Source organism: Oryx dammah, unplaced genomic scaffold (genome assembly GCF_014754425.2).
Source record: "Oryx dammah isolate SB20612 unplaced genomic scaffold, SCBI_Odam_1.1 HiC_scaffold_20, whole genome shotgun sequence".
NCBI classification, from domain to species: domain Eukaryota; kingdom Metazoa; phylum Chordata; class Mammalia; order Artiodactyla; family Bovidae; genus Oryx; species Oryx dammah.
This window is the reverse complement of record NW_024070204.1, coordinates 32,185,972-32,200,315: the sequence shown is the minus strand read 5'-3', so window position 1 is coordinate 32,200,315 and position 14,344 is coordinate 32,185,972. Positions and strand designations below refer to the sequence as shown.

Here is a 14,344-nt window from a genome sequence, read left to right as displayed (position 1 = left end):
ACATAGACTCCCTTTTCCCCTTTCCGTCTTCATACTGCTGGCTCTTGTCCCCACCTGAAACAAAGTCTGTTGGGTCCTGAGGAATTGGGAAACAGTATTTCCTCTTTTCCTGAGTTTGTAGTCGTAGCCTTTTTACCCATGTGTCAGGTTATACATGCTCCCTGCAGCAGTCAGCAGCTCTGCCGTGGGTTTTCCTGCCCCCGCAGTGGACAGCTCAACCTCTAATCAGAAATGCCCCAGGCAGCTGGCACGGGTGTTCCTGGCATCCATATCTCAGTCACTTCAGAAGCCTCAGTAAAAGAGTAAATGTTTGAAGTAGGTTATCTTTTTGAAATGTATAGCTCGTTGACTGGATGTAACTCCTAGTTAATAGTAGTGGCTCTCATTGTTAAAACTAGAGGTATTCAGGATATGTGAACTAAATTATTTCAGCGTAGTTCCCCATCCCTTTACAGAAAAAAATCTAGTGAGGCCTGTAGTCTACCCCTAGGACTTGTGCCTGAGGCTTGACTTTTACTTCCTGCCATTTGTCCAGGGATTCCTGTTGCTTGTTGCTGACTGGATTAGGACAGTCCCATCTCTGGAATATTGTCAGGTTTGCCTTAAGTGGACCTTTAATGCAAAGTGATGGGTGAATGCCAACACATGCAGGTAAGGCATTACTGAACCTCCAGAGCCGGTAGCAGAAACTCTGCTTGCTAATGAACATTTATTAAAATTTATATGTGGGAGAGTTTGAGCTGGGCTTGGTTTTGTTTGTTTTCTTTCTAATTCGGTTACAGGGACTGAAAGAAAGTAGCTAACCCTCATCTATCTCAGAAATTTCAGCGCCAGATAACCAAAGGAATGTCTAAGTTGTGTATGACCTTATGGACTAGGGTGGCTGGAAACCTCAGGTGTTTTGATTGGCTGTCCAGATCGCTGCTTCCCACTGAATGAGTAGAAAGGAGCTTAGTTCTCAGCTCCAGTTTCCTAAGAGTAAAACTTTATATTAAGTTGTATTGTGCTGAACATTTCGAATGTGGTTTCTTAAAACTTGGGGATTTCACAAAATAATAACATTTTTAAACTTTTAGAACCAAGATAGATGCCAGCTTTCTATTTTATTAGATAGAAGGATATTAAAACCATTTCATAAAACATTTTAAAATCAAAATCTCAGGGGACAGGTGGGAATTTTGTACAGTCAACAAAGAAAAACTGGAGATACTAGAAATAATTTCAAATGAGACAACAGGGTTACACAATAATGTTTTATTTTACAATGTAATACTTTATGCTATTGTTTTATCGATAGAGGTTTGTCGGTTTGGAAATGTTAAGACTTTGGGACCTCACAAAATAGTAAAATTTTTAAAATTTTAGTGCCACCCAAAGTGGTGTCCAAGTGGCCACTTCTAATACTTTGTTTTTATCACAGTCATTGTTGAAAAACCGTTTTCAACTGCGTGTGTGAAAATAGAAGCCACTCTTCTGAGGCTGCTTTAGTCAACTCAGCATATTCTGGGCAAGAACATCAGTCCCATCTCCAAGCAGGGCTAAAATCTTCAGTGAGTCACTGAGTGACTAGTTCATAAGTACTTGCAGAGAAGGTCAGTGGAATATAGGTGCCTTCGGCCAGAGCTGTAAGCGGAAATCCTACTCCTGGGTGCCAAGCTTAAAGCACTCTTGGAATCAGCTAAGGGAGAGCGGCAGCTACCAGGAGGAAGCCTAGCAGTCTGTGGCCAGACCACCGGAAAAACCAGTATATATGTCCTCCTGCCACAGCAGAACACTGCTCACTACTAATACTGTGGATTCTAGCTGATTACTAGGTTTTACAGACTAAACAATGAAATGAGAAAATACCTTGAATGAAGAACCAAGATGTGGTTGGATAAGCACTGATGAGTGATAGAAATGTTCTTTGAAACACACGTGGATCCCAAAGACAGGTGTATGAGCTCCACTAAATCAGCTCAGGTAACTGAGGAGCGATAACAAGGGAAAAATAAAAGCTATAGTACAAACTGAATCTGATTTCTCCTCTGTCCCTCAACACACAAAGGAATAGGATTTGAGATTGCCAATTTCCTAGATAAACACTGGTTCAAGGCCTTTTTTTTTTCTGAAAGTCGCTCAGTCGTGTCTGACTCTGCAGCCCTATGGACTGTAGCTCGCCAGGCTCCTCTGTCCATGGAATTCTTCAGGCCACAATACTGAAGTGGGTAGCCATTCCTTCTCCAGGGGATCTTCCCAACCCAGGGGTCGAACCCAGGTCCCCTGCATTGAAGACGGATTCTTTACCGTCTGAGCCACCAGGGAAGCCCATTCAGGGCCTTAGGATTTCTTTTTTAACAACCTTGGTGAGCATTCCATTCCCAAAACAAGTCTTTTTAATCCAATCTGGTAGGGGCAGCATAGTGGGATGGAAAGAGGAGTCGCCTGTGATTCAGGTGACTATCTGCTTTATAGCCACTAGACCATGAATGAATCAACCCCTCTTGTCCCTGTTTTCTTCATTTACAAAAATCAAAAAGGCCTTATGGCTGTAACATGGTATGACTTCAGTAAACCAGGTTAGGTCAGTGTTCCAGAAGGTCAAACATTTCCTCACAAAGCAATTTTAGGGACCCCAAACAGGTTATGGCTAAAGGTTTTTACAAGTACTGTATTAAAATGCTCACTCATAAACTACTTAGGCACTGCAGAACTTTTTTTAAAAGTCAGAATGGGAAAGAATGAAATGAGAAAAGGGGAAATGGAAGGGAATGGGAGTCCCAGTGACATGAGAAACTAACTTAAAGCATGTGTCTAAAAAAGATTCCTTCGTCTCAGGTAACAGGATCCTGGTGTCTAATGGCCATACGTATTTTACCTGTAATGCCGTTGTTAAGTGGCCCTTTTTTTTTTTTTTTTTTTCCAAAATCCTTGGTTCTGTTTTTGACCTGCCACTGCTATCAGTGTTGGTAAATATATTTTGTGGTCAAGAATGCTTGTTACCAACAGGTTGGCTTTATTGTTGACTGTCCTGTATAGAGGTTTTCCCTTTACTGATAACAGAAGACCTAGAGGAAAGGAGAAAACCATTTGTGCATGTTTTCTTGGTTTTTGATGTCTCTCCCTCCTCCTAGCACCAACCGCTGCCTTATTGAGCTAGAAGGCTGAACTCAGTCTGAGGCAACTATTTCACCAAGTGACCGTCCACCTAAAATGCTAACTCTGCTAAAGGGCCTCCAAAATGGCACTAGAGTCAGGTTTTCTCCCTAAAGACCAGGGGCCTTCCTTTGATTCAGACAGCAGGTGAGGGGTGTATCTAAGATATCTGGATTGCATTTATTCACAGCTGAAAAAAAATTATCTAATTTAGGGCATTTTATATATTGTTTGTGCTTTTCAGGTGATTCTCCTCATGAGCACAGAGATTTAGAGCCCAGAGGCACTGTAATTGCTAAAAAGAGGATCTGTCATCCTCATTTCCAGCCATTAATATTTCCATACACTGGTTTCTTGATACTGGAGAAGTTGGCCTGGAATTAGAAGTAATCTAGTCCAAGAGATTTTCTGATCCAGAAAGCCGGTTTCTATTAAGTATTCCTCAGTCACCTATTTAGACCTCAAGCCTGCAACAAGTGTGGTTTTCACAGCCCCATTTGCCTGAAAAAAATCTGTTCCACAGAAATATGAAATACAAAATTTTATGAGCAACTTGAGGTTTTTTTATATGCAAACTTCAGTAAAGACTGATTCATTCTGTCTACTACTGGACCATATAAAATACAGAAAGCTATCTGGCACTTTAATTTCCTGATCAGTAAACCAAGAGATAATATGATTCCAAATGTGAAAAAAAAGTAGGCACAAATTAAGTCAGTTGCCCAAGGGTCTCATAAAATCAGGGGTGGGCAGAGATCTGAAAGGGATCTCTGCTAGGGACTACAACTAGATACCAGCCTTGGGCCTCGCTCTCTCTCACCACAAGGTGGCAGGAGTCCCCTTTCCTGAAATCGGGTCACTGACCCGCCTCTGGCTGATCCAGTGTATACATCGTCTATGCATTAAGAAACTGTGTTAGACTCTTCTCTATGATACAGTGTTTCCAGGGGTAAGCTCTACCTCACTTCTGAGCTGTTAACTAGCAAAATGTTTTCCACACCAGCCTCACAGTGGCTTTTCAGTTACTAGCCCATCTCATTTTCCCTCACTGCCAATGGTATGGCTAGAAGGCGATAAAGTCAAAGCCCAGGTTTCAGTAAGTATGAAAATAATTGCCATTTATTACCTAATAACCACTTTACCTACATTATCTCATTTTTGCAGCAACACTGAAAGATAGGTACTGTTCTCATCCCCATCTTATGATGAGAAAACCAGAATTATACATAGCTAGAAAGTGGTGGTGCTGGGATCTGAACAGTCCTGTCTCCATGCCTAGAGCTCTTAATCACCATGAATCATAAAGAAAAATTAGTTCATCAAGATGTGTTGAAGTCATGTTTCTATGATCAGATAAAATAGTTCATTGGTGAGATAGTCATCTTTCATAAAGAATTTATTATGCCCTAAAGCAGGGCCCAAATTTGTTACCAAACTGCCAAAGTATTCATGTACCCTCAGTTCAAACGTGCTATATTTACCTTTTGCTTTAAATAAAACTAGGTCTAAGATATTATCTTTGTGGTTCTAAATAAGGTTTGATTTGCCAAAATTTAAATCACTGACCAGTTTACAAAGAATTCAGGTAAATATAAATACAGTGGTGTTTTAAAAATTAATTTCTTCCCAACATGCCAGTGGGGGAAGTTTAGTGTGTAAAAAGTTCTGGGAAGTAGTTCAGGAAATAAACCTGTGTCATTTTGTGTAATTCAATTTGGTTTCTTCCTATACTGATTTCTGCCACAGAGCCTTTCTTCCTCCCCCTCCCTTGGAATCAACATTGCTTACAATACCCTTTAGGAAATGCTGTCCCCTAGAGCAGCCATTAAGAACTTACCATTCCTTCCAAACGCTGCCCTCTGTCAGGCCTCTGATTTTGCATAGAGAGTGCCTTCTTCCCGGGATGTCTTCTCTTCTCCATCTGGATGAACTGTTGCTCGCCCTTCAAGAAACAACTCGAATGTAACCCTCTCTATGAAGTCTTCTCTAGACTTCCTAGATGGTCTCTCCTTGCTGCTCATAGTGCACTGAGATTTCTGCTACAGAATCTGTATTTCATATTTTCATTATTTTCATGTTCGTCTCTTGCACTAGATAGTTGTCTCCTTAACAGTAATGGCCATGTTTTATTTATTTTTATTTATTTACCACCCTCAGCTCTAACTGCACCTAGGATTTAGTAGATGCTCACCAGATACATTTGTTGAAGGAATGTTGAAGATGAGGAAAAGTCAGGCTCAGAATGTTTAGGCTACTTAAAGTCACATAGCTATCTCGTAGCAGAGTTGGGACTCACACACAACATGTCTGGACTCAAGGTACACTGCTCTTTACTCTGTGCATAAATCACAAATCCGTCACAGAAGTTTAGCTCTCCCCCAACCCGTACCCCACTGCAGATGATGATAATAAATCAAGCTCCACCAGACCCAGGCTTTTGCTCTGGAACTTCAAGCATCACTCCAGGAAATCACTACCAGAGTGGGCCCAGGTGGTGAAATATACTTGCTTTTCTTGCACTATTCACACTCTACCTCCTGTCATTCCATTTTTGTAGGCATGGCAGAGTGGCCATTGATTAAGTCCCCTGATGCACTACCAAAGACCAGGTACCCTGAGTTGGCTGTGACTTAGCAGCCTCTGTTCCCCTGCATGGAGACCCTAGTGTGGGAGCTAAATGCTCCTAAATGTTCACTGCTCTACCTGTCCTACTGTCCTCTACCAAAACCTAGTGTTGCTAGCCATTCCCAGAATCCTAATTTGGAAAGGCCACCGCCCCTGGGCACCTGGATGTTAGAGCAGATTTTGCTCCCCACCCACTCATACACCAAGGTCTGGCAGAATATTTTCTCCTTTAATTTTGTAGAGGAGGCATTAGAATATATACTAATGATAGATAAAGAATATGAATGCAGTAGCCTGGAAACAATCTAGCTTCTGGAGCATAACTTTCATCACTAAGGTCTTGCCCAAGACTAGTCTGGCTGACAGAAGATTTACTGAGCGTATCCACTGTTCTACTTACTGCAATTTTCTCTGGAAATAAACACCCCCAAATCCTTCTTTTATCCTGTTTTTCTTTGGCTTTCTCTCCCTAGTCCCTCAGCCTGGAAAAGGCAATTTTTGTTCACAAAGATTTTTGACCAAGACGACAGTAGATCACTAATAGGTTAATGGGCATTGAGGTACTTTCCTCCTTTCCCCTCCTATCAAGAGAAAAGGATCCTTCTGTTGTCTTCTACAGCTTAAGAGCCATTGAATGTTATTCAAAAGCAATTTTTTACCATGCAGCTCTCCTAGAGATGGCTAAGAAGGACAAAGTTGAAGTTAATGATCCAAGCCTTCATACTTCCAGTTAAGTTATGGGTGACCAGCTAGAGTTGCAAAACTAGCTAATATTTATTGGGCATTTACTATATATGAGATGCCATGCTACATTTTTTATGTGAATAATCTAATTTACTCTTTATTATCTTTCCTTATTATAGATGCTATTCTAATCCTTATTAGAGAAAACTGAGGCTTAGGATAACTGGCCTTATGGCACACACAAAGTGGAGGAGCCTGGATTCAAACAGAGGTCTGTCTGACTCTCAAGTTCATGACCTTGCATTCTAACAATTATAACTGTCTATTATTGGAAAAGGCCACCTGGAGAGATAATGAGTGAGTTCCTGATTTGTGTGTGTGTGCGTGTGTGTATTAGTCACTCTGTTGTGTTCGACTCTTTGAGAGCCCATGGACTGTAGCCTACCAGGCTCCTCTGTCTGTGAAATTTTCCAGGAAAGAATACTGGAGGTAGCCATTTCCTCCTCCAGGAGATCTTCCCAACACAGGGATCAAACCCCCATCTCCTGCATTAGCAGGTGGATTCCTTACCACTGAACCACCAGCAAAGCCCTATCTAGCTAGATATATAGTTATATCTATCAACCCACAGTTCTATCATAGGGTACTAGAGAGCTGGTCTCCCCATCTTTGACAGGACTGAGTTTATATGACCTGTACTTTTCACAAATATTTTTGCGTGTGTGCTCAGTTGTGTCCAACTCTTTGTGACTCCATTGACTGTAGTCCACCAGGTTCCTCTGTCCGTGGACTTTTCCAGGCAAGGATACTGGAGTGGGCAGCCATTCCGTTCTCCAAGGGATCTTCCCAACCAGGGATCAAATTCGTGCCTCCTGCATCCTCTGTGTTGGCAGGTAGATTCTCTCTCATGGTGCCACCTGGGAAGCCCCTACCACACAATATAATGGGTTGTAAATATATTTAATTTGAATTTATAAATTCTGCATGAGATTGGAAATCCTGCTTTCTGTTTATTGGACAATTGCATCCCTCTTCTTTAAACTGCCCCTTCGTGTCTTTTGTGACAGTGCTAAAGACCACACCCTTTTCTGAAACTTTCTCCTCCTGTGAGTTCCTTTCTGTTTTTTCCTGACTCTTCTAACTCTCTAAAGACTCTTTCTGAGTCTCCTTCCCAGTTCCTCCTTCTGAATGACCCCTGGATAATATAATAATAATAATTACAATAATTAACATTTCACAGAAGCTTACTATGTGCTATACAGTAAATAAAACCTGTAAAACAGAGTTCTCTTATTTGCATTTCTTTAGATGAAGAAAGGAAGATGCAAGATGTCTTTCTCTAAGTGGGGAGCTCACTCTTGAGCCCTCTCTATTTTGATTAAAAAATACCACATATGTTCTCTCCAAAGCATGTGTAAATATTCTCCAAAGTTCCTAAGTTTTCTTGTTTGACATACACATGATCCATGGATTTCTTATCCATCCTTTAACTTCTAATATATCTCGAGTTTCTGGCCCATACAGCCTATTAGACGTTGTCAAGTAGATGTATTATGGGCACCTCAAACTTAACACATTCAAAATGGAAATTATCTTTTTCAGACCCCCTAAACATCCTCCAAGATGACCTTGTCTTGCCAATATGCTTTCCTTAATCGCACGGCCATTCACCAAGTTGCTCAAGCTGGAAACTTCAAACTTTGAATGGGCCCCTGGCTCCATTATACCTCACATATGATTGGTTCCAAGGTCTTGCGAATTTGAGACTCCAAACTGCTCTCAATCCATCTTCTCCATGTTCCTTCTACTATGGTTTTAGATAATTAAGGCTCTCAACATCTCTTCCTTGTACTATTGCATCTGCCTCCTAAATGGTCTCCCTACTTCTGTGGTCTCCCCAGGTCCCATCCATCCTTCCCAGGGCTGACAGTTAATGTTCTAAAGCCAGTAATTGATCATGGCACATCCTGCTCAAAACTTTGATTTGATAGTTATCTTCTGCCTACAGAATAAATTCTAAACTCATCAGCATGGCACACAAAACATTCTGTAATTGAACTCCAATTTATCTTCTCAAACATCTCCAGCATGTTCCTATTATTGTTCAGTTTCAAAGTCACGTCTGACTCTTTGCGACCTCGTGGACTGCAGCATGCCGGGCTTCACTGTCCTTGACCATCTCCCAGAGCTTGCTCAAACTCATTTTCATTGAATTGATGATGCCATCCAACCATCTCATCATCTGTCACCCTCTTCTCCTCTTGCCTCAGTCTTTCCCAGCATCAGGGTCTTTTCCAATGAGTCTTACTCATATAGCTCCAACTACAACAACTCAAGGCCACTTGCTTTTCCTCAGAAATATCAAGCCTGTCCATGGCACTATGCTGTTGGTCGAGCTACATCAAATGCCCACTGCTGGCTTTCCTACCTGTTGATATTCTACTTTTCTTTGAAGACCCAGCCCCCTGCCCACAGCATACACACAAGTCTCCACCCACATTTCCGGGCTCACAATTTATTACTTGTCCTCTGTTTACATTTTTCTTAAAGCTTTACTGCAGACTAACTTGTAATCTAGTCCGGTGTGTCTGTTTTCTTGGAAAAGGACTGTATCTTAAACATCTGAGTATTTCTAGAGCTTAGAGGGAGCTTGATATATAAATGATTCAAACTGAAGTCCATTTGTGATTTAGGTAAAAGTCAGACTAAACAATCTCAATGTTTACTTCTAAATCAGATTTTCTGCACCTTTTCTATACACTAAGATCTTACTTGAGGCCCGTGCAACTAAAAAACATTTAGCCTTGGAATTAACTCCTAATTCATGCAGCCAGTTCTGCTTTCACTTCTTTGCAGAGGCTGCAGAAGCCAGGAATTTGGGCTCCTGGCAACGAAAGCCCAGTGAATGTTGTCACTGGGTTTCCGGAGGAGGTGGGGTAGAAAGCACAAGAACATATCGGAAAACTAGCAGAGTTCCAGGACATCTGGGGCTGATTATTCCAGCAAGATGCTCAAGCAAAGAGAACAATTCCTGGACTAGGGTTTTGTTTTTTTTTTTCCCTCTCTTTTGTTTTTGACATCTGGGCTTTGGCAACGATTCCTATGGCTTTGCTCAGCAGTTCTTGAGGGATGAGATATGGACTTGTTTCAGGGAAACAAACCTTTACTGACTCGACTTCTGCTACAGCAGAGTCCTTAAGATCCTTCCCCATCCATGTGCCTTCCTGGTATCTCTAGGTTTCATCAAATTTACAGAGAGAGGAATTAGTCTCCAAGAACCAAAAGAAATTCATACTACCTGGGATCTGAATTGGGTTATTCCAATGCCTCTTAATTTCTCCCCGTCCTATGATTCTTTTCAAATCATGGAGGACAAAGAACACTGAGACTCGGAGCTGGAAAGCGACCTCAGGCTACTGAGGCAATGGATTCACTCCAGCTATTCTGAAGTTTCTCTTTTTAAATACAAGCTGACTAGAACTTTTGCTTTTGGTTTTGAGGAAACATGCATTTCTTGTCTGAAACTACATGTTTTACTCTTTTAGTTTCATTATTACCTCTAAAGTACAAAGTGTACTTCAGTATGTTCAGATTCAAATTCTCAAACACAAACATATTGTAATACTGTCTAATAATTAATCACAATTACAGTTTCAAATATTCTGACCCTTTTCCCTAGAAGCAAAAGGCTGTATATTACAGAATAATGGAGAGGAAAGGATGCTTGGCTAACATTTACTGAGTACATACTCTGTCAGGCACTAGCCTATGCATGTTATATACATTATTTTATTTAAAGCTCACGATAACTCTATGTGATATACTATTATCTGCATTTTAGTGACGGAGAAAGCAAGGCTCAGAAGTTAAGTGATTTTCCCAAGGTTGTGTATAGTAAGTGGCAGAGGCAGGTTAAGATGACAGGGCTGACTCTAGCAATATTTACTCTTTACCCATCACTCTTCCATGCTAAGTCACTTCAGTCGTGTCCGACTCTGCAATCCTATGGACTGTAGCCCGCCAGGCTCCTCTGTCCATGGGCTTCTCCAGGCAAGAATACTGGAGTGGGCTGCCATACCCTCCTCCAGGGGATCTTCCCAACCCAGTGATAGAACCTGTGTCTCTTATGTCTCCTTCATTGGCAGGTGGGATCTTTACTACTAGCGCCTCCTGGGAAGTAATAGGTGATATCTGATCTATTATCTCCAGCATCTCAGAAACATAATTCTTATTATAATTTTATTCTTATGCCAACATTCACCAAGTACTCAAGACCTGTCAGGCCCTGATCTAAGTGCTATATTATATGTGATTTTATTAAGTCTCAGAAAAACCCACTTTTCAAAGAAGGTACTGTTCTTTTACTGATGAATAAATAGAGGCTGAGAGAGGTTTAGTAAACTTACCCAGGTCAGAGAGCTGAGTGGTGGAGCCCCATTTAAAATCCAGACAGCCTGCCTTCAGAGAGTAGGATACCTTGCATATGAAGGGCACATTCTGGAGTGAGAGACCTACATTCACATCCCAGCTCTTCCTCCTCCTGGGTAGTTTAACCTGAACGTGATCTGTACTCAGTTCCACCATATGTAAAATGAGACTCTGGGGACATGCCTGCTGGCCAGGTGCCCCCATATGTATTCTCAAATTCCTCAAAGTCAGAATCCCTGTTTACAGAGTGAAAGGCAGTACATTTTTGAAATATGACAGATCTGGGTTCAAATCTTACCACACTTACTGGCTAGATGATTTTAAACAAGATACTCAAACTTTCTGAGTACCAGTTTCACCACCTGAACATGAAAGATAAAAATACCTACCAAATAGGGTTATTTATGAGTCAGAAATAGTATATGTATTTTATAACACCAGGGGATTGGAATAAGTTCCACATTACAGTTATTATTAATGTTCTTATGGTTTCTGAACATTTGAAGAACTATTCAAAAAAGATCTTCATGACCCAGATAATCACGATGGTGTGATCACCCACCTAGAGCCAGACATCCTGGAGTGCAAAGTCAAGCGGGCCTTAGGAAGCATCACTATGAACAAAGCTAGTGGAGGTGATGGAATTCCAATTGAGCTATTTCAAATCCTAAAACATGATGCTGTGAAAGTGCTGCACTCAATATGCCAGCAAATTTGGAAAACTCAGCAGTGGCCACAGGACTGGAAAAGGTCAGTTTTCATTCCAATCTCATAGAAAGGCAATGCCAAAGAATGCTCAAACTACCGCACAACTGCACTCATTTCACATGCTAGCAAAGTAATGCTCAAAATTCTCCAAGTGATGCTTCAACAGTATGTGAACTGAGAATTTCCAGATGTTCAAGCTGGGTCTTAGAAAAGGCAGAGGAACCAGAGATCAAATTGCCAATATCCGCTGGATCATCAAAAAAGCAAGAGAATTCAAGAAAAACATCTACTTCTGCTTTATTGATTATGCCAAAGCCTTTGTGTGGATCACGATAAACTGTGGAAAATTCTTAAAGAGTTGGGAATACCTAGACCACCTGACCTGCTTCTTGAGAAATCTGTATACAGGTCAGGAAGCAACAGTTAGAACTGGACATGGAACAGTAGACTGGCTCCAAATCAGGAAAGAAGTATGTCAAGGCTGTATATTGTCACCTTGCTTATTTAACTTATATGCAGAGTACATCACGAGAAACTCTGGGCTGGATGAAGCACAAGCTGGAATCAAGATTGCCGGGAGAAATATCAGTAACTTCAGATATGCAGATAACACCACACTTATGGCAGAAAGTGAAGAACTAGAGAGCCTCTTGATGAAAGTGAAAGAGGAGAGTGAAAAAGCTGGCTTAAAATTCAACATTCAGAAAACTAAGATCATGGCATCTGGTCCCATCACTTCATGGCAAATAGATTGGGAAACAGTGAGAGACTTTATTTTGGGGGGCTGCAAAATCACTGCAGATGGTGACTGTAGCCATTAAATTAAAAGACATTTGCTCCTTGGAAGAAAAGTTATGACCAACCTAGACAGCATATTAAAAAGCAGAGACATTACTTTGCCAACAAAGGTCCATCTAGCCAAAGCTGTGGTTTTTCCAGTAGTCATGTAAGGATGTGAGAGTTGAACTATAAAGAAAGCTGAGCACCAAAGAATTGATGCTTTTGAACTGTGGTGTTGAAGAAGACTCTTGAGAGTCCCTTGGATTGCAAGGAGGTCCAACCAGTCCATCCTAAAGAAAATCAGTCCTGAGTATTCATTGGAAAGACTGATGCTGAAGCTGAAACTCCAATACTTTGGCCACATGATGCAAAGAACTGACTCATTTGAAAAGACCCTGATGCTGGGAAAGATTGAAGGTGGGAGGAGGGGAAGACAGAAGATGAGATGGTTGAGTGGCATCACTGACTCAATGAACAAAAGTTTGAGTAAAGTCCAAGAGCTGGTGATGGATAGGGAGGCCTGGCATGCTGCAGTCCATGGGTTCACAAAGAGTCAGACATGACTGAGCGACTGAACTGAACTGAACTGAACTGATGGTTACTGACTAAGAGGACATACTTTCACATATACCAGTGGGCAGGGGGCAGAGTTCCCCATATCCCTTCCTACCATGGGCATCTCTGAGAGAGGCTAGGGAACGTGCTGTCCTGGGTAAGATGAAACATGAGACAGTCTTCTGCTGGACCTCTTTTAGGTGTGGCTCTGACTGAGGTAGGTGGGAACAAGACAGGCTGCATGAATTCTCTGTGCCCAGCTTGTCCCCCGCCTGGCCAACCTGATGAGAAAGTACTAACTATGAATCACCTCCAATGGAATGCAATCAGAATCCTAACTCTCACCCAATAATGTCACCCTTCTTTGTTAAAGGGCTCTAAGGGGAAAGCACATGGCCTTTAGAATCACACTTGCTTGGATCTAAACCTCCAAGAGTTACATGAATTTAAGCATGTTCCTTTACAGAATATCAGGCTCCTTCTGGCAAATGAGAGCTATCGTGTAGGGTGTTTGTGAGGCTTAGGTTCTTTATGGATAGGACCTGGCTCAGTTTCAGGGATGTAACACAAACTCAGATCAGTCCTGGGTGTTCTTTGAAAGGAATGATGCTAAAGCTGAAACTCCAGTACTTTGGCCACCTCATGCAAAGAGTTGACTTATTGGAAAAGACTCTGATGCTGTGAGGGCTTGGGGGCAGGAGGAAAAGGGGACGACAGAGGATGAGATGGCTGGATGGCATCACCGACTCTGGACATGAGTTTGAGTGAACTCTGGGAGTTGGTGATGGACAGGGAGGCCTGGCATGCTGCAATTCATGGAGTCGCAAAGAGTCGGACACGACTGAGTGACTGAACTGAACACACACTCAACAAAAGAGAACAGTTCAGGATCAACATCATTCTGAAATGAACAAACAGCAATGATATGCCAAGGATAAATAAAGGGGCAGGTCGGCACAAAACACTGTCTTTAGCTGAAATTTTAAACATTTTTAAAAATCAATCTGAAGAGGTTCTTAAATTATTACTTTTGGAGACAACTATTAATATTTCCTGCCCCCTGCAAAACTTGCCTTATGTTTAGGGACTTAGATTTTATATATTCAGCAAGAAAAGTAAGTTTAATGTATTCACTTACTTTGTCATAAACCTAATTTGTATCTATCACGCTGTTAGCTGAGACAGTCTTGTGGGATTTGGTTATAACGTTCAGCATTGAAGGAGATATAAATACTAAATATTATTTCAGCAGACCCCTATAGCTTTGGGTTCGAAAGACTACTAGAAATTGGCTAGGTACCTCCAGGTTAGTATTTGACCTCATCCAAAGTACAGGTTGGTATTTTGCCTAACTAACAAGAATAATAGAGGTGCTGCTAAGTCACTTCAGTCGTGTCCGACTCTGTGCAACCCCATAGACAGCAGCCCA

The 14,344-nt window shown here is 41.5% G+C and overlaps 1 protein-coding gene across 2 annotated transcripts in view; it reads right to left on the bottom strand.

Moving 5' to 3' along the window:
- Positions 1-943: 943 nt before the first annotated feature.
- Positions 944-14,344, bottom strand: part of TTC23L (tetratricopeptide repeat domain 23 like) — a 66,576-nt gene continuing 53,175 nt past the window's right edge. For both annotated transcript variants that reach the window (XM_040262307.1, XM_040262306.1), the window contains 2 exons: positions 4,973-5,077; positions 944-3,047 (listed from right to left, as the gene is read on the bottom strand). In XM_040262307.1, the coding sequence (XP_040118241.1) occupies positions 2,996-3,047; positions 4,973-5,077 (157 nt within the window). In that variant the 3' untranslated portion in view covers positions 944-2,995. The remainder of the gene's footprint in view (positions 3,048-4,972; positions 5,078-14,344) is intronic.